This window comes from Maylandia zebra, linkage group LG14 (assembly GCF_041146795.1).
Source record: "Maylandia zebra isolate NMK-2024a linkage group LG14, Mzebra_GT3a, whole genome shotgun sequence".
Lineage (NCBI taxonomy): Eukaryota > Metazoa > Chordata > Actinopteri > Cichliformes > Cichlidae > Maylandia > Maylandia zebra.
The window spans coordinates 20,999,319-21,021,406 of NC_135180.1; the positions used below are offsets into that span (position 1 = coordinate 20,999,319).

Here is a 22,088-nt window from a genome sequence, read left to right on the forward strand (position 1 = left end):
TGGACACTCATCTTTTAATGCTGTGTTTTTCTGACTTGAGTCACTACACTGTCACTGACAGGTCTGCTTACAGCTCTTACAGAACAGAAACCCGATTAAAAATACTTTCACTTCTCATTGCACGTGCCATAATACAAATGAGTCGTTCTAGTCCACCTAAAAGCTTTCATGTAAACTGCAAAAACACTAAAATAATCTTTTTAAGATTGTCTTCCATGTAGTGTTTTAGTACCTTGTAGTATAAAAAAGGGCAACATAGCTATTAAAGTTACGATTGCTCCCACTAGTATAAACATTTGATTTAATATAAAAATCTATCAAGGTCTAAGGAAAAACGTCCACTTGGTAAAATCTACCAGTGGCACACCCTTAGGTGCAAGTATAACGTGTTAAAAATCATAAACTAATCTTTGAGCACCTTTAAATCTTCTCCAGTTCTTTCAGTAGCTCCCCAAAACTCGTCACATACCACGAAGACCTCTCCTTGACCTGCGGCCTGACGACATTCCCGCCAAATCCAATGAAAGCGCTCTGAAGACAAAATAAAAGGGTGAAATACTGTAATCACACTGTAATCGCTTTTTACACTGGCAAACGGCGACACTTACAGCTGGAGGGCAGGCCTCAAGATCAGTGGCACCATCTCCGATCATCACCACAGTCTCATAGCCGTACTGTTCCTTCAGCATGCTGATGACCTTCCCCTTTCCTCCGCTCTCAGCTGTGGGCTGACTCTCATCAAAACCAGCGTACTCTCCTGGAAGATGATATTTTTATTAAATTTAATTTAACCAGTCAAAAGACCTGACTTAGATTAAACCTAAGGGTCTGTTGTGTATATTCAATGATCCACTCAAAGGGTTTAGCCTGGACTTCCACTCATGTGAGAACAGAAGAACATCACAAACAGCCCGCCGCTGGCTCTTACCGTTGAAGTAGAATTTGAGCCGGTTGGCGTAAACGTGATTCAAAGGGATGTTTAGCTGAGTGGCCACGTGTTCAACAATGCAGCGGAAGCCACCTGAAATGAGGAACACCTTTATGTTGAGCTCATGCAGACGGTCCACGAGCTCCCTGGACAAAGAAATGGAAAAACATCAACACTCAGAAGAAAATGTTTTTTGACATTCACATGCAATGAGAGTTATTCTGCTGCCCTGTGCCGTGTGAAGTTTCCTAAAATTTAATTACAAAAATGCAATAATGTAGAAGAAGAAAGAACAATTTCCAGGAGACACGGCTTTGCCACTTTACTGCAAAATGAAATAACACAAGATGCACTTTATTTATCCCAATGCTGGGAAATTTTTCCTTTGTTTTCCTTTGTTACAGGAGTTGAACACAAACAAATTACAGACTGTTGAAATAAGGAGAACGGTATGTGGCTCAGTGAAATCCAATACAAATATGACCAAACACATGACTTAATAAGGTAAAAACTAATCAAAAAATAAAATGGATACAAAGTAAAACCAGAACGTGGTAGCTTATCCAGCTCTCAGTTCACAGATTGTTGCCTGGAAAATGTGACCAAATGTGATCTCAAGCACAAGTTGATTGTAGACTTTTAGGACTGATTAACCAGTAGTGATTACTGTGGACAGACAAAAGTCTTTTCCATTCTTGTTGGATACAAGATTTCAGGGCCTGATTCACCACATTGTTCATTTAAGCACAGGGCAATTATTTTTCAGTGTCAGGCCAGAGAGATAAACTATGAGGTGAGCGGTTAATGGGTTAGGCTAGCTTAGCGCTTAAAGTCAGAGTTTTCTGTGTCAGGAAGGTGACTCTCTTTCTCTAGATCAACATAGCATCTTATGCTGAACATACTGACCACGTCCAGAGCAGGTTATGTGTTTAAAGTTTGAAAATCTTTTGGAAGTGCAAAATTTTCTCTGATCATTTGGATGTGCATATCTTACTAATGCAACCAAAAGAGAGTGTGCAGTAAAGTTACAGTGGCACAAAATCTACTGCAAACTCACAGAAGTGTACATGCGCTCACTTGATGAAGCAGACAAATGTTTCTATTCTTGATCCCAAGTGTCGTTCACATCGCTAGAACTGCAGATATATTTTGTTTGGGTTTTTTAAGGCAGCACTCCAGAACCAACTTGTTTACCACTATTTTATTGAATCACAACATTTCCGTCCAACTGAACTTCATCAGGTGCAAACATTTTGTTTGTTTACCTGACCTGATGTTGGTCAGCTGGACGGAAACGTTGTGATTCAGGAAGAAAGGTCAGCAGCAGTATTTCACAGGGTCTGTGTCTGTCTTGTGTGTGAGAAATTTTGTGTTTCACAGGGTCTGTGTCTGTCTGTGTGTGTGAGAAATTTTGTGTTTGTATGCACACATTACAGCTGGTTTGTGATTCACACTCTGAAGGTTTTGCTTTCTGCATTTTCAGCTGACTCCTATTTGTTTTTGGCAATAGTTTTCAACCATGCATTCATATAAGTTATTATTATAATGTGGAGGACAACATCCACCTAAAGAGGTCAGTTATTTCTACATTAATTCACCTGACACCTGGAGTAAGCTGAGGTGGGTGGTCTGTTATCAGCTTGTTGACTTGTTCTCTGGAACATCGGATGATGGAAAGACGCTCAGTCAGGGCCTTTTTGAAGGTCATTGAGCCGCCCATGGCTTTGCGTGTCCTGAAACGTCCAAGTAACACATTTTTGTTTGTTCTAAACACCCACAACAAATCCATTAAAAAAAAATAAAAATCCACCTACATTTCAGTGACTGCATCCCCCACACCACAGAATTTGGCGAGTTCATCAATGCCTTCTTCCTTGATTACTGTGCTGTCCACATCAAAGCAGACAGCTTCAGCTCTCCTGAAGAGCTCCTTTGTCTGCGACAGCGTTGTCATCATGCTGGGAAATTACATTAAAAAAAAGATGCAGTCTGGTGAAACAAATTTCACTGCTGCAGATGCACACTGTGTGTGTGTATGTGTGTGTGTGTTGGGGGGAGGGTGTAATTGTCATCAGCAGGGTCCCGTGCTGCATTTGTTGATTCAACGTGAGGTCTGTGATTTTGGCCAGCGGCTGCCTGATTTCACTAATGCACTAAGTCTTGTATAGAAAGGATGTCTTTCATCCAGTGGAGCAGCAAACGCATCTATTCACTCAAATACCTATGTGCAATCGACGGGGATCACCTCCCAGCCGATGATGTGTGCCAAAGTGCGTTACAAAAAGCAGTGTGCTTAAACAAACCATAGGAGAGGCCCGGGATGGACATACTCTGCGCGTATTGCGTCACCCAGAGGGTCACTACTGAGGGGCAGCATAACCAACAACAAACGTGAAGACACTGAAACTGGGCCTAACGGTTCGTATCTGTCACTTTGATATAAAGTGACAGACATATAGTCATGAAAATGACGATATATCACGGCTGTACGTTGAGAATAAGCGGGCTGTTATCTGTCCGGTGCAGCTGATTTGAACGCTGCTCAACTGCCGACAACTCGAGAGACAGCACCAGGCAGGAAAAAAAATGCTTAAAAACATTAGGACAGTCCTGTAGTACTTACCGGCGAGTGCAGCGACGATAAGGCACGAACAGCAGCTTCAGCATAAAAGCCGACAGCTCTCGGTCGGCTCGTGGACGAGGAAGAAGAGCACTGAATGGTGGGCCAATCAGAGAGAAGCCGATTAGGGCCCGCCCACTACATCACATGACGACACCAGCGGCGAAAGAGGGAGAAAAACAACTACCATAAATAACGAGCGCAAAGGCGAAAGGAAGCGATTGAAAAGAGACAAAAACGAAGTAAAACAATAACATTAAGTCACATCGGCTTCAAATGGCCACTAAGATATGTAACAACTACAAAAGAGAGAAAATTATGAAAAAGAGACACAAACAAACCTCCAAAATTTGCAAGACACCAACTTTTAAGAGGACATGAAACACTAAACATATAAAGGCTAATTAACATCATGGAACCCTGCTCTCAAAATCAGGCACAGATGTGACACTGTCTATGAAGCTAGATTTAAGAAAAAATATGGGCTCAAATTGTGGTTATAAATATTTTGTACTTGTAAATCAGTTTTGTAAATCAGAATGCGTATATTTGTGCATCTGTAGATAAGAATTTGTGTGTGCGTAAAAAAGATTTGTGTGTGTAAAAATATTTACACAAGTTACTAATTCTTGTTAAGGTCTGGTTACAGATACAAAGCAAACAAAAAAAATACGTGTGAAACTCTGCACTCAAGTTTCAACTTACAAGTACGAACTTTGACCCGATTTTTCTTCCTTTCAGCCGAATGGTCAATGTCATGACAATCACAAATTTAACTAACAATTTTTTTGCTTTGTATCTGTAACCAGGCCTTAACAAAAATAATTTGTAATTGGGGAAATATTTTTACACACACAAATCTTTTTTACGCACACACAAATTCTTTTTACACACACAAATCTTTTTTACGCACACACAAATTCTTATCTACAGATGCACAAATATACGCATTCTGATTTACAAGTACAAAATATTTATGACCACAATTTGAGCACATAACCATGCTGCCACATCAGGCTTAACCACCCAGTTTTAGGTTTAGTCAGTTTCGTCTGTGTAAAAACAGCATGAAGTACACATTTACTTTTTAATAAAAGTAAAAATATACATTGAAACTCCCACTGTCGCCATATTTCCCCCTATTTACTATTTAGATTTGAATATCTCTGAGTGTGTCAGGTGTTTTTTCACCTGTTCTTAAACTTCTTGACCCTGGTCCCAGACAAAGACCAAACATTATTATAAAAGAAATAAAACTATGAAAACTAAATAAATAAAACATCAAATATAAAGTACACAAACTCTGAGCACAAGTTATTACCATTAAGGTATTTCATATCTGTACTCTGTACATAAAATAAATGTCATAATTTATTCTACACTGTTATACTCTTAATGGGTATAATTTGCTGTGTGTTTGCAAAAATATGTTTTTACATACAAAAAGCAGGAAAAATAATGCACATATGATCTGATCACCATTTGCTGAGTCCACTGTGTGCATTTGAAGATGAATATGAATTTACTTTAAACAATTATCTTGGCAAAATACAGCTTGATTACTAGATTGATTGATTATTTGGGCATTTTGCATGAACATATACCAAAATTCATAATATTCAGTTAATTTTTTGAATGACACAAACAATATAAACATACAGGGAACATACAGGGAAGTCAGACCAACCTATGAGATGCAATGTAAAAGCCCAAATAAGTTATAGAACAATGAAAACAATGTGTGTGTGTTGCCTTTAGGTGTTGTAGATCTAAATAGGTTTTGATGTTTTTATCTGTCATCATTACCAATTAAGTTTACATGAAATAAAATGTGTTAAATAAATAAATCAAAAATATAAAAAAAATTAACATTGACATTTAAAACATTTTTTAAATAACACAAAGTAGGTGTGAAAACAACACAAAGATATAAAGAATTCTCAACATTTTATCCCTGGAAACGTTCCTGGATATTAGCTCCTGTGAAAATGAAAAATGACTGAAGAAAGGTAAGCAAAAAGCTCCTACAATAAGCAAAGAAGAAGAAAAACAACCATAAAGGTTAATAAGAAGCAACAAGAGGCACACAGAGCTGTTAAAGAGGCGCGAAATTAAAAAGACAGTTCAACCTGTGTAAAATTCAATCTAAAGGCTTTATCTATGAGTCAGATTCTTTAAAGAAACTGTGACGCTCTGATTTAATATGTGCTCCAGTTAACCTCCCATCCAGAAGGGGGCGCTGGTGCACGCCGAGCTGTTTCTGTTTCAGCCGCCACAAACTGGAGGGAAAAGAAGAGGAAAAGTCTTTAGCGTGGTTTATCCGGACGTACTTTGGTCTGCTGAAGATGTGGCCTTATAGACATCATGTAGAAGTCACCGTGGAGTTTTGTGAATGGAAAACGTTCTTGAAGAAACGAAGGTTAAAATATGAGGCTGTAGCGTGACGCAGGTGATTTTTCCCCCCCATTCAGGTTGAAGGTATTTAGTTAACGGCACGTGTTTCCATGCACACGTGGTGGACCCGATAATTTGTGTAAATTGTGTTCACTTGTGAATTAATTCACTTATTTTCCGTAACGCCACCATGCTGTAAGAACACTCTCATAGGTTGTAACTATGTGGATAAGGTGTTACCTGACAGCTTAAAGGTGGAATCCTGTGCAGGATGTGCATTTGTGTTTATTTGTGCTTTGTCGTCGTTGCTTGTTGCACAGGGTGGTACTGGAGGTGATATCCGGAGTAATCATGCGGGAGCTCCCATCCTGAAACACGCAGATCTCCATGTGGCTGAAGCGACCGGCAGATGCACACGGTTCTTAATATACTATAAGGTACAAATGAAACACAGGGGAAGTGACTGAGTTAGTTAATGCCAAAGCAAAACCACGTGTCTTTTCAGGATATAACCAGGGTAAGTGTGTTCCCAAGCGCAAAAAAAAAAGTATTCCACTTATAATAATGGATTGGATTCATATAGCGCTTTTCAAGGCACCCAAAGCGCTTTACAATACCACTATTCATTCACTCTCACATTCATACACTGGTGGAGGCAGCTACTGTTGTAGCCACAGCTGCCCTGGGGCAGACTGACAGAAGCGAGGCTGCCATATCGCGCCACTTATCCCAGTCTGTTCCATCACTACACTTTATGTGGCTTTTATTCAGAGTGTCTATGGAGATGTTGTTTCGTACTGAATATTCTGAATGGAAAGTTACTTTCAGCTGGTCCCTTATTCATAAGCGGTCACCACAGTGGGTAGTTGTTTGAGTTGAACCACTGCGTTAATCTCAAGCAGTTTGGACTGCTGTAATGCTCTATCATCCTTCTTTTATCATCCTTCTATTAGTTGACAAAGCACTGAGTGGTTTGGCCTCCCCAGTATTTATCTGACTAGGTCAGTGTCTATAACATAGTCTGACCTCTCAGATCATCATGCAGATGTTTAATTGTCCCCAGAAATGCATGTAATTCCTCTTTTCACTAGCATCTACTCAGCTCAACTTGGTTTTAAGCGTTTTCCATTAAGTGGTAGTACCTGGTACCAGGTTGTTTTTGTTTTCTTGGCCGGGGTAAGTCATGAGAGCAACTCTTTCATAAGACTCAAACTCACCATTTTTGAAGGGGAAACGAGGGAAATTACTACACAGTGACCAAAACAGAGTAGAATGGAGTGGAGCCGAGGAGGTGTTGTTGGAAAAAGGCAGTGAAAAATATTGTGCCGAGGGTGCTTTTCAGCTGCTAGTGCTCCTGATCTTTGGAACGAGCCACCTGCTGACCTGAGATCAGTTACAAACAGGCTCAAAACCTTTTATTCTCCCAGAACTCGGCTCATAAGTGTGAACTGGTGTTTTACTACTTTGTAGTAAGTTTTATTTTGCAGTTTTCATTTTAAACCTACATACCTTTTTATGTTTTTATCTTCTACCCATTCACTTGTCAAGTGAAAGGTCATTGATTCGATTCCATCTGGAAATGAATTTCCCTCTAGGGGTTGTATCAGGAAGGGGATCTGGATATCAAACATGCAAAGCTACCCTCTGCCGTGACTCCATTGCCAAGGGAACAGCCGAAAGCTTGAGTGTAGTGAAATGTACTCTATAAATAAAATTACAGCTTGAATTTTGAATGCATGGCTGAATTCTGTTTTGCTCTGGATGTAGTAAATACAGTCAGACACCATGCGACATGAATGCTTTCACAAACTGACTCAGCAGGATGAGGGTGCTCATTGTGCTTCTCATTCTTACGTCAGAGTGAATACATCAACGGCCTCGTTCCTTCAAAGCGATTCAGCCGGTATATTAATGATCTCTTGCTCAACATTGCTTGCTGTCTTCCTCCCTGTTGATGCTCTGTGCTGTTGGCTTGTTTCCTGTTTTATTAGCTCAGATTTATCTCATAGCTTCGGTTCTCCTTCTGTTTCAGCGTGTCTAAACATTTACATGAAGTGCAGCTCGACCTGTCGCCAGCCTCTGGGGAACTTCCCGAGGATGGTATGTTATTAGACTTGTTAACTTAAAGGCATGGGCGAATTCTGGTCCAGCTGCTCTGTGCTGGATACAGTCAGACACCATGCAACAGCCACGTCTCATTTCCACTAAATTAGTGGATGAGTGCCTTCCTCAAGCTCATCCAGCTGCGTGGGAATGAGTACAAACACACATTTGGCTATTCCTGATGGTTTCATATTGATTTATTCTGTTTTTCTAAATTCTGCAGGATGAAAGCTTCCAAAGCAAGACTGTGGGGACAACGGTCAACACACTCAAATCTGTCTGAAGTCGGTCAACCTGTGATGTTTTTTTTGATGTGCATCTCACTCTGTTGATAATAAACTTTAAAATTGTAATTATTTTTTGTCTGTGTGTGTCAGTGTTCTACTTCAAGCTTAAAAATGCTGCAGAAAGACAGAAAAGCACAGAATTGCAGAGCTGAAGTACCCCTCCATTTTCAGGACTTGGGGTTTTACATGTTTTAATAAATAGATTCATAGCATACAAGTTAAAGTTACACTTCCCTTGAGTTGCTGCCACCAGAGCATACTCTGCATATCGATTAAGTAGGCACATAGTTCTCAAACTGTAAATCACGCAGGTTTTATATTCCAGCCAGATAAACTGCAGGTATTTCCCACAAGGTTTCACAATAGAGTATAGACTTAACTAAACTCTCCATTTTCCTCCTGAGTCACTCTTTAACATTTGAAATATAAACAGTTTTTAGAGTGCAAAGGCTATAAGAATACCATGTAGTGCTGAAAAAAAATTTTTGTTAATATACAGGGTGTATCAAAAAAAAAAAATTGGAATTAAAAGCGCCTTAATTCCACAGCCATTCGCCGTTTAACGATCAAAAGACGGACATGTGCTGTTAGAGCAGATTCGAGTTTTACATGGTTGCTGGTAAGAACAACAGCAGCGACTCCAGACATGCTCTCCAAAGTATGGGCGAGGTTTAACTGCAGAGGGAGACACATCAGGCATTTGCAAACGTAACTTTTTGTATATTCAGCCATGTACTTTAAAATTTACCATAAGTTTCTATGTTCATTAAAAAGTATAGCCTTTTGAAATCTGATTATTCTTTTTTGATACACCTTGTATTTGAGGGGCTGCATTCGATCTAAAGAACAGCAGCTGCATTTTCATAGGACACAAGCTGACAATGGGTTGAGTACACTTTTAGAACAAAGCAAGCACAATGTCACCAGTGGCATGGTTGAAAATTTTGCCAAACATTTCAGTCCTTGAGATAAATCAATCCCCCTGTAGTCACTACGGCTGCTTTTAAAAATGCTGCATTATGCATAAACTAGTTGTAGCAGTTCTTTTCTACAAAGAAAGAAGTTTAAATGTTTCCCCATGTAAAACTCAGCACGTGTCAGTCCACGCTGCTTGTTACTGGATGGGCTCGTCCGCTTCAGTGGCGATCGAAAGCAGGATGGTTTTGGCCGTGTTCTCAAAAAGTGCTGCTCTGTTCTGGGTTTGGCCCTTCTTGACCCAGTGGCCGTAGATCTTAAAGGCGCACGCATCTATGAGCTTGCGGATGGGCTTCACGGCGTACGGGTCGCTCTTTATCACCTCCTTGGTGATGGGCTTGGCACGGCGATAGTTGCAGTAGATTCGCATTGTAGCGAGAACGGTCAAGCAAATAACCTGATGGAGAAAGTTCAGAAAAGGTTATGGTTTCTTTATGAACTATCAAAGACAGTAAAGTTGTAGTAGACAGAAATAGACAGAAATTTAGGGGGAGCAAGATCCAGGTTTTTTTGGAATTAGGGTTATATTTTGATCGAGATATGATAAAGATACCATAAAATATATCCCTCAAATATGAAAACTATTAAGATTTTTAGTTTGATAAAATCTTGTGTTTCTCACCTTGAAGCGCCTGAACGGAGTGAATTGTCGTACTTCGTGCACCACGTACTGTGAAAAGAATGAGTGGTTCAGAACATCTGTAGCTGTGAAACGCTGCTTTGGATCCACCACCAGCATCCGCGAGATCTGGAGGAAGAATTATTTTAGTTCCAAGGTTTCAACCTTATCACCTAACTTATAAAACTGAGATTGCAACAAACTGCAAAAAGTAAGATTACCAAATCTTTGACCGTGTCTGAGCGGTCTTCCCATTCAGGAGAGGAGAAGTCGTACGTCCCCGCTAAGATCATGCGCAGCATCAGTATCTGTTTCCTGTGCCAGAACGGTGGAGAGCCCGCGAGCAGCGTGTACATGATAACACCTGAACTCCATCTGCAAACACGAGCCAGAACAAAGTTTATCTAGTCTGTTCACTGTGCAGTGTGTACATGCATAATCTAATCACCTGGAACACGTATTAGCCGAGCCACACAACAGATAATATGAGTCATTATTTTGTACACAGATAATTCTAACACACTGCTGAGGTGCATAAGATCAATTTTGGTAACATGAGAGTAAAGCTGACACTCCCTCCTATTGATATTTTTGTTACTTGGTAACCGATTTCATGGTCGCTCACATGTCCACAGCTGTACCATATCCTGAATGTCCTGCGTCCATAGAGCACTCAATGATCTCAGGAGCAAGGTAACCAGGAGTCCCACACACCTCTGCATTACAGACAGGAAGAGTAAATACATGTTATTAAAGGGAGCATATTCCCTGATCTTTGTCAACATAAAACCACTTTTACAGAATTTCAAATAATGCTTAAGCGCTTAAGAGGTGTTCATTTACATGTATTCATGAGTCTATCCTTGTCTACATGCAGAATTGTTCTTAGGCAAGAACCCTAAAAATTGCCCTCAGTGTGTAAATCAGGCGTGGAGGCCATGGATTTTGAATCACTAGTTAACCTAAACTAAACTAATATGTTTAGACTGTGACGGGAAGCAGGAATACCTGATGTAATCCCACACAGGCACAGAGAGAACATGCAAAGGCTACAGCCAGGATTTCAACTGGGAATCTTCTTGCTGTGAGGCAACAGTGCTGACCACTCTACCACTGTGCAGCCCTATTACAGCTGTGTGTCTGCCCAAGGCACTCTCTGACTTCTGTATGACCTCTGTTCTTTATGTGACCCATAAACGATCCTGTGCTGTTTTACTATTTCACTGTGTGGAGATCCCCCTGATGGTCCTTTAAAGACCTGCATGGGCAGGTCTCTGCAGGAACCTGGGTAGATGTGGAGGGAACACCAGTATTTTTCATGACAGAACTCTGTCACCACTTTCCTATACAAAATACACACAGACATGTCACGCAGAGTTTTAAGACGCCCGCCATTTCCTTCGATTTGATTCATGCTGGTGGATCTAAAACCCATCTGAATAGATTTGAGTCAAATTTGACCCAAACGGTATGTAAGGGTTAAATATTTACTATCCTCATTGTCTATTAATATCTCTACAACTACAAAAGTGACACACAAATAGATGATATATTAAAAGAAAAAAATAATACAGTATCTTAGGGAAGTGTTTGGACATCACATTCAATGGGAATCAGTGCATCTCTACTGGAGAGACAAAACAAACTCTTTCAATTTAACTCAGTGTGGTTCAATTTTATTTATACTGTTTAACCGATCCAATTCACAGCAATATTCACCTCAAAGGGATTTATACTGCACGCTAAAGACCCTGAAAACCACTGTGTGAGTGAGCACTTTGAAACAGTGTGAAGGAAGAACTCCTTTTACCACAACTGGTTGGGCAGATCGAGCTACTTCCAAAAGAGTGACTATTGTCGGTGACTGATAAAAAAGAATTGTGTGAGAGGTGGAGTACAAACTTTTTGGGTTCTGAAGGAGGGCACGGCAGAGACAGTGTGAGAACTTCTGCTCACAGCTTCTGATTCTCCTCGTTTTTATCATCATCAAGCCATTCAGCATGCTCTCATGCCCTGTGGATGGAGATCTCACCCTGGAAGAGAGGTCTACATCCCGCTAGAAATATTACATTACGTTGAACAGCATTGTATTGATTTGAGAAACTCAGTACAAACTATGCCAATGTTCCACCTCAGCATAACAGAGCCACAAGATCCCCTCACTCAAGAGATTAGGTTTTTCCTTTAATTTAACATCCATCTTTAGGGAACATTTATAGCATAATTAAAGTATTATGCATTTAGACATTAATTGAGCACATTTAGATTAAGTGCTGCTGGGTCAAGTAGATCTCCAGCCTAATGGAAGAAGCCCATTACGTCTTTACCGACTGAACAAAACTATCCAGCGATGCACAGTTTCATTAGACGCTTGGCATTTCGCACTGCTAATGATCCGACTTCTGAGAAGTCTATTTGAAAGGTCAGTGTACTGTGAGTGTCTGGAACTGCAGCAAATAGATCAGAGTGTCCTGTTTCTTAACCTTTGTAAGAGCAGCTAAGAGAGCAGGGAGCTGTTGTGCAACCAGACCCAGATTCTCCGCTCACCACCAACAGCTGATGTCCTGACGAGTGCACTGCAGGCTGTAAACTGTAACTTTAATATTCACTCAACTCAGTGGTGGGTCTGAAATGATGCATTGGTGTTTAACTGTCAGCCAACCTGTGAAAGTTTTTAATGCTTTAAGTATTTTTGTCATCTTTTGACAAGTTGTATGATTACAGCCACCAGGTTTCTGAACTGCTGACACACCTTGCAGTAATGGAAGCTTTCACTGACCTTTGAGCGTCTGTCCTGGCTGAATCTGCACAGCGAAACCAAAGTCAGTGAGTTTGATGTTCATGTAGTCGTCTAAAAGGATGTTCTCGGGCTTCAGGTCCCGATGAACGATGTTCTGGGCGTGGAGAAACTGGACCACCTCCAATAGAGACCGCATGATCGTCCTAAAGACAACACGTACAAACCTTTAAAGAGTCCTTTTAAGAGTTAGCGGAATTTATCTGTCTTTTTATTAAATAACATGCTCACTGACCGTGTTTCCTTCTCACTCAGTGTAACTTTTTCTGTGAGGTAGTCAAAAAGTTCACCCCTCTTCATTCTGGGAAAAAGAAACTAAAAGCTTTGGTTGATTTTCACATAAATACCTGTTCAGGAATCATCCATGTGAAACACTTACAGGTCGAAAACCAGGAAGAAGAAGGCCTTGGACTCATAGCAGTCTTTGAGCTGAACTGGAGAAGAGAGTTACTTTGATATTTGGCCATGTTAGAAGAACAAAGTTTAAACGAACCCAAGTTTTTCCAGTCAAACTGATTAAATGAAGCATGCGTACTGATGTTCTCCTGCCCGTAGACTTTCTTGAGGATGTCGATCTCCTTCACCGTTGCCTCTCTGATCTCTTCGATCTCCTGCGGCGTCATCTTGTCAGAGGGGGTGATGTCGATGATCTTCACCGCGTACTCCTGAGACGTATGCTTGTCGACGCAGCGGCGCACCACGCTGCTCACTCCCCTGAGGATGAAAAAAAAACACATCAGCCGTCCGAGCTGCACATCTGTTGTTTTTAGGTTTGGGTAGGAGGGCAACTTGTGATAACTGCTGGATAAAATGTTCTGTGACCGTGTCTTTCATCATGAATCATGTGTTTAACCGTTTCAAAACAGCACTGTTTTTGGTCAGAAATCAGTGACATGGTCAGACTAAAGGAAAGTATTGTGTGTTTTTACCATCTTATCAGTCTGACAGAGCAAGTAAAAACAGTGAAGAATGTGCTTGTCATGAAGATTGTCTTGTTTATCATTAACGTCCAGGAAAACAGAGAAAAACATCAAGTAAGCAAACTGAAAACCTTACTGCTGAAATTAAATTCAGAGGGCGATTTATGAATGAACAAGAGAAACTTCAGGGTGACCACAGTAAAGGAACTCCAGTGACTTTTCTCTGAATGAAGAATACTAGAAGAAGGACACATTGTCCACATCCTGTGACCTCCTGACCTGCATGTGGGAAAAGGGGGTGAAATTACATAATCTATCAGACCGACGGCCAACACTTTGTCTGAAGCGTGCTGAAGTTAATAAATGTGGCCTCCTTGGATAATGTGTCTTACGTAACAGCACCACCCTCTGACAGCTGGTGGACTGAATGACAATGAGCAGGCCCTGGCTCGGCTCCCATTTCTCAGGGGCTTGTGGGAAACTTTGGGGAAAGTGCTTGTTCTGTGCAGAGGATGATAGCTGTTTGAACTGAGGTCTAAATCTGAGGTGTGTTGTAACATTAAATGAATCTACAAACTAATAGCAAGTAGATATTTTACCATTTTTGTGTTCTGCCTTGCTACTCTTTGAAGTTATTTTGTGTAAACTCTGAAGAAGAGACGAGTTGGGTTAAATTCACAAACAATAAACCATTATTGTTTTTTGGGGTTTTGCTCAAGTGGATCTTAATCCTGGAACCCTCACATGTGGCTACATATAGGTCTAGTTTACCTAATCTTTAAGAGGTAAAACTGTGCACTCTTTAGTCCAAAGTCCAATGGAGAGTTTTCTGCTCAGCTCAGTTGGGTGAACCTCTGCTATGGGTCACGTTACGACGACGGTTTCGTAAACATACCTTCCCAGAATCTCCTTGGGCTCATACTTGTCGTAGAACTCTTTGGCTCCCACCCAGTCAGGGATCTCCTCCTCCTTGGTCATGTTTCCAGCTCAAGGCTAATAGTACAGAAGTATCTCCTCTTGCAGCTGACCTCAGGCTGCAGGCAGAACATGCATTCAAAACTCCAGCATTTTCACCAAACACAGCTCTACTTTAAGGCTTTTTGCACATCTGATCACACTAGAACTGCTTCCAAGCTGTTCTGACGGATATTCACCAGTTAGCTGCTTCACCAGCAGGAGCTGTCCAGATAAGATGTGTGTTTGGGCACCAGGCGTGCCAGCTGTATTTTGTAGGCCATACTGTTAAATTTAAAGCTTTATCAGCAGAATGTTAAGTAATTAAACTGCATTATTACAGATCAAGCTACTGAGTGATACTTAAGTAATCAAAATCATCAACAAATGAATCATTTAATTGTAATTATTACCAATAACATTATGTAACATATGGAGTACAGTTACTTTAGGCATTTTACACCTACTTAAGTATGTTCCCTTAACTGCTAGGGCGTCGCCATAGACAGCGATACCTTTTTTCCTTTTAAATTGCAGTGTGATTTATTTTAATCCATTTTATTTATCTTTAAGTATTCTTATTTCCTTTGGTTGTCGCAGTGCCACTCCGTTTAAAAATTACTAGAACGTCCCTGATCCCAATTAATTACTTACCTTGAAACTACATTTTAGTGTTTACAGGAGACAAACTTCTCATATCTACTCATTTGGATGCACTTCCGGCGCAAAAATCTCAAGAAAAGCTTCAAAACGATGATGATTATTAGCATTATTTCCATGTTTTTAGGATTATAACGGCCTATAAGCAAAGTTATTATTAAAACCTGTCAGAATATAGACAGGGCTGAAACAGAAAAATGTGGAAGTTCTATTAGTGTGGAGATTTCTGAAAATCATACATCACTTTGAACCCTTAAATTACTGAACTCATGATTTTTAATGGAAATCAGTTCCCACTTCTCCATCTGATTACTTACATCACAGGAGTTTTTAGAATAAATATTTTCTGCAATTCTGTGAATAAATGTGCAAAAAAGAGCAATGTTTTCATAAATATCCAACAAAACGTGTAGTTTGGACATTCTCTTTTTACTGTAGTCAGAAACGAGACTGGCCAGTGAATGCGCACTGAATACTGAACAGGAAATTCGTATTTTACAGCCTGTAACATGTGCCAACATCACTGTGTCGCTTCAGTTCAATAAAAGAGCAGTTTGAAAAAATGATGGTCTCAGTAACACGGCTGTGGTTAAATTTTCCTCTTAGATGCTCTAACGCGCAAAATATCTGATTTTTAAACATCTGATTTTAAATGATTAAAAAAAACAGATGGGCGACTTTTTCCTCCCGTCGTTACAACATGTACCCACCTGTCTCCTTTCACTTCTTCCAGTAAAGCAAACAAAAGTCCAATAAACTCACAGAACGTGTTTTGGGTGAATACAAGAAGCCATCGTTTCAAACTTAATGTCATACCAAACACAGCGCAGACTAATAAAGCAACCCACGCCACCACATGTGAACCCGTTCAACTGCTCACTCACTGTCCCAGAGTGACCTGCAATATAAACGCATTAAAAGGCCGGCGTCCCTCACCGTGTCCGTCAGTCCCTGATACGAAGACAATCCATCATCAAATCGCGCACAGTGAGTTTCTGAGGACGAACAAAGAGCTGCAGTCAGACTCCGGCGCTATGGCGCGTTTGCGGGTCTGCTGCTGCCATTCTGCAGAGGGTGAGCTTTAATGTCAGGTGCCAAAAATAACTATTTGCTTCGGCAGATGCAGAAGGACACCCTGAATGAGTCCTTACAAAAAACCCCATCCATGAAATAATACCCCGCGGCTCGTGCTCTCGCCACGACGCTTTTAGAGTCAAAACATTACTTCACGCGCAGGTTGCAGCTCGTGAATTTTGCGCTGAAAGCAGAGTGACGGGACAGGTGCGGGACACCCCTTTGTAGCTGCTGAAGTCTAATTAAAGAAAGCACAGGTGAAAACAGAAATGCTTCAGTGTAATAATACAGAGCGCATATGATGAGGAGATGTGGGGAAAAAAACCCAAAAAAAACAAACAAAACAAAAACCATCACAGTCTCGTTTTAATTCAAGTCCTTTATTAGTCTGAATCAAACCCAGCAGCCAGAAGGTGAAAGTGGCCTTTTTTTCTCTCTACAAGTCTTGCCATGAGACAGGATTTAAATTAAAAGCATGCACTGACAACTGAAAATAAACCTCAAACATGAGCTAAAACCAAAATATATAAACATTATTTATAAAACTATGATTACAAGCTCTGCAGCAGTCTGAGAAATGAGGCTGTCCGATGACAATTGATCATTAAAACATGTTTATTGATTGTGAATTACACCCTCTCAGTATCTTTAATAAGGAGATGTGATCTTCATTCTGCAGATAGCATCTCTTCTCATGACAGACCTGTAGAAAGAGATAAAGGACAGTTAATACTTTAAATCGTTTAAAATGACTTAACATACTTAGGTTAAGGCTCCCCCTTATGGCCACACTGGGTATTACAGGAGTTTAGAATAGTGCAAAGTCATTTGGCTTTGATATGTGAGCGACAAAGGGCTCATTCAAAGCCTCGATGCTTGCTGGGTTAAACTCAGTTTGAAAAGAGAAAAATGAGACTGAAAATGCAACAGCTTGATGTTGATCTATTTGATATGCATCAGGAAGATCCAGTACTTTAACAGAATTTTATGAAAGGAGCATGCTGAAAATGTGCAACAGCTTGTGCGTCTACCCCCCCATACGTAGTAAATGTTTAGCTAGCCGCAAATGCAACAGAAACTATAGCATTTCGTAACTACACTCACTTTAAATATATCAAATTACTAGGGGTGCAACGATACACGTATCGATATTGAACCGTTCGATACAGTGCTTTCGGTTCGGTACGCATATGTATCGAACAATACAAAATTTTTAATTTATTTTATCAACTTTCCTTCTGACGATGCTGTCTGTGTTGAGCGCTCAGTGGATCTGCGCTCGACAGTGCAGCCTAGGCGGAGTAGTCGAACGCAGATCCACTGAGCGCAGGGCAAGCTAGCAGACAGAAGTTAAGCTCTTCTTGCAACATGGCAAATTGAACCTCCCCCACCCTCATTCAGATCTGGCGTTTGGAACTACTTTAGTTTTCATGTGACATATGACCCTGAAGGTAAGCGCGTCATGGACTAAAGTAAAACAGTATGTTGGATGTGCCACGCAATGCTCAATTACATGGGTGGGAACTAGTGTGTTAGCGCAGTTAGCTCGTTAACGTGTTGGCCGTCCAGCCCCATGCACGGGGCGATCGTTAACGGAGATTTGCAGTGTTGTGGCGTTAACGTCATTTCAACGAGATTTACGCTGACAGCACTAGTGGGAACACAACGAATATGACTGCACATTTACGCCGACATCATCCTAGTGCAAAGACAAGTGGAAGCAGACAAAAACAACAAGCATGCATGCTACAAACTTTACCCGAGTCATTTAGACAGCCGTTAGCACATGAGTCTCCTTATGGGGACCTGATATGTTTAATATGCTGCTGAGAATATAGACCAGAAGAAGCGTATAGTATAGCTTTTATTTTGGAAAGAGACATTTCTCTGTAATAAACTCTCTTTTCCAAAGATGAGTGATTCCTCAATCAGATACAGGGCTCGCAATATCGCTAGCCCGACGTCCCGGGGCTAGCGATTTTTCCAGTCGGGCTACCAAAATCTATCTCTGCCCTGCCCGGCTATCGTAGGAAGGAAAAATATATGTCAATGCTTTTGCATTCTTTTGGAAATGTAGCTGGGTAATTATGTCATTGGCATCGGTGAGCCACTGTCAATATGTGACATATTGAAATCGCGTTTGAATTTGCGCTTGTTTTTTGCTTTCACTTTGCAATCGCGCGAACTGTGTATAGAGAGTGACAGCACTGATCTGTGAGTGATGATAATTTGTGCACCAATTCCTCTGACATCGTCTTATTAATCGTTAGCTTACTACGCAAACATGACAAGTGAAATCTCCCGCAGCAAGCTTAAACATATGAGAGGTTGATCGTGCAGAGAATCGCTGAGCGTTATGTATGTGTGTGTGTGTGTGTGTGTGTGTGTGTAAAAGCAGCAGGATATATATTTTAGTTCTGCTGAGCCAAATAAGACAGGTCAGGGTGAAGAAGTGACAGCCAAAGAAAAGCTTACCACAAAACGGAAAAGTTATGACAAATCAGACTATAAGGCAAAAAGAAAGTGCAGCTTTATGGTTTCATGGACAAAAGAATTTCTATGGCTGCGATATGACGAGCTATATAACTAGAGGTGCACATAAGTGGTCCGCAGGTGCGCATTCGCTGTCAAAATAAAAAACGCGCACAAGATAAGTTGCAACGCGCGTTTGCGCACATAAGATTTTCTGGAGGAGGACAGACACTTGTTTAGAACTCTTAAAGATGTCGAAGAAGCTCCTTTAAGCAATTACTGTGGTGTTCCTCCACCTCCAAACAAATGTCAGAAGGAGTCCGAACCACAAAAGAAGCACGTATTCTCGGAAAAGTGGTTGCAGGAGGTGAGCTGGCTTCAAACAAATGCTGAACGCACAGATGTGGTGCGGAATGTGCCGTGAAAATTTAATAAATGACAAATTAAAAAGGCATGAACATTTTTTTTGTATTGAAAAAAATATCGACCCGTGACACCAAAGTATCGAACCGAACCGTGAATTTTGTGTATCGTTGCACCCCTACAAATTACTAATAATGATGAAAAGCAACGACTAGAAGACAGAAAGACAGCAGTCTCCATTTATACAAAGCCTGGACGTGTTTCACTCACCATTAGCAAACCTGCACTGTTTGAGCACCTCACTGAAGCCCTCGCAGAGCTTGAGGTCGCTCTGGTTTTGGGCACACTCAACGAACTGCCTGAGCTCGTAGGAGCAGGCCTGCTGCTGCTGCTGAGGGGCCCCCTGCTGGTACACAGGCTGGGCCTGGTATGGCTCCTAATACACACAAGGCAGAGGATTAAATCATGTGTGTGACAAAGATCAAAACAGAGTTTAACATGTCAGAACAAGCTTCAGTTTTGTATCACAAAGATGGAATATCTTCCATTAATGACACAAAGTAAATCTATTTACACATCTATCGATAAAAATGCTGAAATATCTAAAACTGCGATCCTCAAAACTGCTCAAGAGCGTGTGGTTTCCAAGTCCTTTTTGTCATAAAGAAAAGCAGAGTAAATGATTGGTCATCACTCATATCTTAAAATCTACTATGAATGTAACTGCATAAAGATAATAGTGATGTACTGGGTTCAGGGTTAATGAGACAAACATCATTATGCATATTTCCCTGCACTTGTGTGAATGTAAATAAACCACGTTTGACCTTTGGACTTTTGTTTTGGTTATAAACACCCCAAATATTTTTCATAACTGATGTTTACCTTCAGCAGCAGCTGTGTCTGTATTTTCAAATTAAACTTATCACATGTGTAAACATAAAAAAAACCAAAAAACAAACCCAGATTGAGCAGAGGGAGTAATTCATCTTTAATCAACCAGCACTGATTGCACACAGGAGTCTTAATGAAAGCAAGATGATTCCTTCACTGCTTTTAGTTAAAAGTCTCAATTTTCATCATATTGTTTCCATCTGGCTGTTATACTGAACTACCACAGTGCATGTAACTCCATGCGTTACATAAAATGTGGTGTTTGTTTGTCACCTGCTCCATGTTGCAGAGGCCCTGCATACTGTGTCTCAGACACCCTAATCTTCCTTGAAACTGTTCCAGTCCTGTGGCTGGCTAAACCTGGGCTTACCTGGTATGTGACGTCAGGCCTGGCAGGCTCTGAGTGTCCTCCGCTGAAACCTCCAGTCATGGCGTGACCGATTGTGTGGCCTACCGCCGAGCCTACTGCCACCCCAGCGGCTGTAGACGCCATCTGGGCAAACATACCCGGCTGCCTGGGCGCTGCGGCTGGCGTGCCAACAGCGGACGGAGGCGCCTGCATCGGAGCCGGGGCGTAGGAGGGAGGGGGAGCAGCCCGGGCCATAGGTGGAGGGGATGGTGGAGCCCGGCTGTAACAAAAACGTTTTGTTAAGAACTTTTTTAGCAACTTTACCAAACACAATCAAAAACAGATATGAGCTGACATCTGTTATTCCAGCTGTTACTCAGAATCACAGCAAAGGTTTATGAAAGCTTGGATAAAGGTGAAGCTCTGATTCAGAGAATATCTCCACACTAGTAAGACAACAAAGAGCTACTTTCAGCTGATCACTTATTCACAAGCGAGAATAATATTCAGATGCTCTTCTTGATGCAACCACAAAGGGATTTGTGTCTCCTCCTGGGATCTGTTCTTCACTTGCTAAGAAAAAGCGTTATCCCGTAGCTGGATAAAGTAAGCCCACCTGTGTTCAAAGTGAACTTTAAACATGTCACTGTGGAAAATAATCAGTCTTTCCCTAAGCAGCTTGGCCTTACAGGTGGAGACATTGGTACAAATTATTAAGCACCAAGAGTCAAATGTGTTCTTGCAATTCTTAGTTTCAGCTATATATTCAGCTTAGTTTCGGATATATTTAGTGAAAGAGAAATGAGGGCACAGAGGGATTATTCTTCCCACAAGGAGAAGAGAAACAGAAATACTTCCAACCATTGTGCGACTTATTTCGTTATAACTCGGAAGAATAAAGTCTCAGTTTAGCTGCAGGTTAGAAGAAAAACTATAGAAGCTGATGCAACTCCACTGGCTTTGCTAGCATGTGGGGATTTGTACAGAGGAAACCACGATAAAGACAATGACCTTCATCATTTTCATAACACAGTAACTTTCTGAGCAATACCCAGATTAACCGGCAATTAAGCTTTAATTGAAATTATCCTTATAAGATACTTGAAGCACTTCATGACCTGCACTTTCCTGGCTAACATACGGCACTATGACATTACCTAAACGTTAGCATTTGTGCTAACTAAAAATATCTACTCTACCTTTCTTTAACAAAAGGGAATTAAACCCTAAGTGTTACCTGGCTGGAGGGGGCATCCTGGACGTCCGGCTTCTGCTTCCTCTCGGCATGTTGAACACTTAGGTAAGTTTACCTGCGGGTTTAAATAAATACACACTGACGCTGTCACACCGCTTTATATTCAGCGACCTTTAGACAATCCGGAACTTTCCGCGTGTTACATCATTTGTCTCCCGAGTAACTTCCGGTGTGCAGGATACACAACAAGGACGATTCCGCCAGGTGAGTGTTGCGTAACGCATTACGTTGTTCACCTAGGCTAAAGGTTAGAATTGTTTTCTGTGCCATCAACAAAGTCTTAAACGGTTTTGCTTTATTCAATATTTGTTTAAAAAAAATGAACTCCGGACTGCTTTTACTTGCAAGCTGTTTTTGATATTGTTATATAATATTATTTACATGTTTCATATTGTAGGATCAAGGCCGTCTCACATTGTGCTTC

General features: G+C 40.9%; 3 protein-coding genes, 1 long non-coding RNA gene and 2 other non-coding genes across 8 annotated transcripts; 3 read left to right on the forward strand and 3 right to left on the reverse strand.

Moving 5' to 3' along the window:
* psph (phosphoserine phosphatase) lies at nt 1-3,689 on the reverse strand. The gene is made up of 6 exons (XM_004543764.5): nt 3,552-3,689; nt 2,743-2,886; nt 2,527-2,661; nt 929-1,074; nt 609-757; nt 1-531 (listed from the first exon to the last, which is right to left on the reverse strand). Exons 1-6 carry the CDS (start codon nt 3,593-3,595, stop codon nt 421-423), a joined length of 729 nt encoding a protein of 242 aa, XP_004543821.1. The 5' UTR covers nt 3,596-3,689; the 3' UTR covers nt 1-420.
* Nucleotides 3,690-5,802: 2,113 nt separating this feature from the next.
* Nucleotides 5,803-8,398, forward strand: LOC101469608 (uncharacterized). The gene is made up of 4 exons (XR_001167428.5): nt 5,803-5,997; nt 6,263-6,379; nt 7,975-8,042; nt 8,269-8,398. It is a non-coding gene; the product is annotated as an uncharacterized LOC101469608 (long non-coding RNA).
* On the forward strand, nt 7,677-7,814 carry LOC111500396 (small nucleolar RNA SNORA15). Its single transcript, XR_002721080.3, has one exon. It is a non-coding gene; the product is annotated as a small nucleolar RNA SNORA15 (small nucleolar RNA).
* Nucleotides 8,071-8,207, forward strand: LOC111500397 (small nucleolar RNA SNORA15). Its single transcript, XR_002721081.1, has one exon. It is a non-coding gene; the product is annotated as a small nucleolar RNA SNORA15 (small nucleolar RNA).
* An 83-nt stretch (nt 8,399-8,481) lies between the features above and the next one.
* LOC101469795 (phosphorylase b kinase gamma catalytic chain, skeletal muscle/heart isoform) lies at nt 8,482-16,535 on the reverse strand. 3 transcript variants are annotated; one of them, XM_023152226.3, is made up of 11 exons: nt 16,194-16,535; nt 14,539-14,677; nt 13,259-13,437; nt 13,103-13,157; nt 12,959-13,024; nt 12,706-12,869; nt 11,829-11,972; nt 10,552-10,642; nt 10,148-10,301; nt 9,930-10,055; nt 8,482-9,704 (listed from the first exon to the last, which is right to left on the reverse strand). In XM_023152226.3, exons 2-11 carry the CDS (start codon nt 14,619-14,621, stop codon nt 9,447-9,449), a joined length of 1,320 nt encoding a protein of 439 aa, XP_023007994.3. In that variant the 5' UTR covers nt 14,622-14,677; nt 16,194-16,535; the 3' UTR covers nt 8,482-9,446. The 3 variants fall into 3 exon arrangements, with proteins under 3 accessions (XP_023007994.3, XP_023007996.3, XP_004543819.3); XM_023152228.3 differs by lacking the exon at nt 16,194-16,535 and adding an exon at nt 15,968-16,153; XM_004543762.5 differs by lacking the exon at nt 11,829-11,972 and having other exon boundaries at nt 16,194-16,533.
* A 155-nt stretch (nt 16,536-16,690) lies between these two features.
* chchd2 (coiled-coil-helix-coiled-coil-helix domain containing 2) lies at nt 16,691-21,813 on the reverse strand. Its single transcript, XM_012917126.3, has 4 exons — nt 21,647-21,813; nt 20,431-20,689; nt 19,437-19,602; nt 16,691-17,034 (listed from the first exon to the last, which is right to left on the reverse strand). The coding sequence occupies exons 1-4, from the start codon at nt 21,694-21,696 to the stop codon at nt 17,024-17,026; spliced, it is 486 nt and encodes a 161-aa protein (XP_012772580.3). The 5' UTR covers nt 21,697-21,813; the 3' UTR covers nt 16,691-17,023.
* Nucleotides 21,814-22,088: the final 275 nt, after the last annotated feature.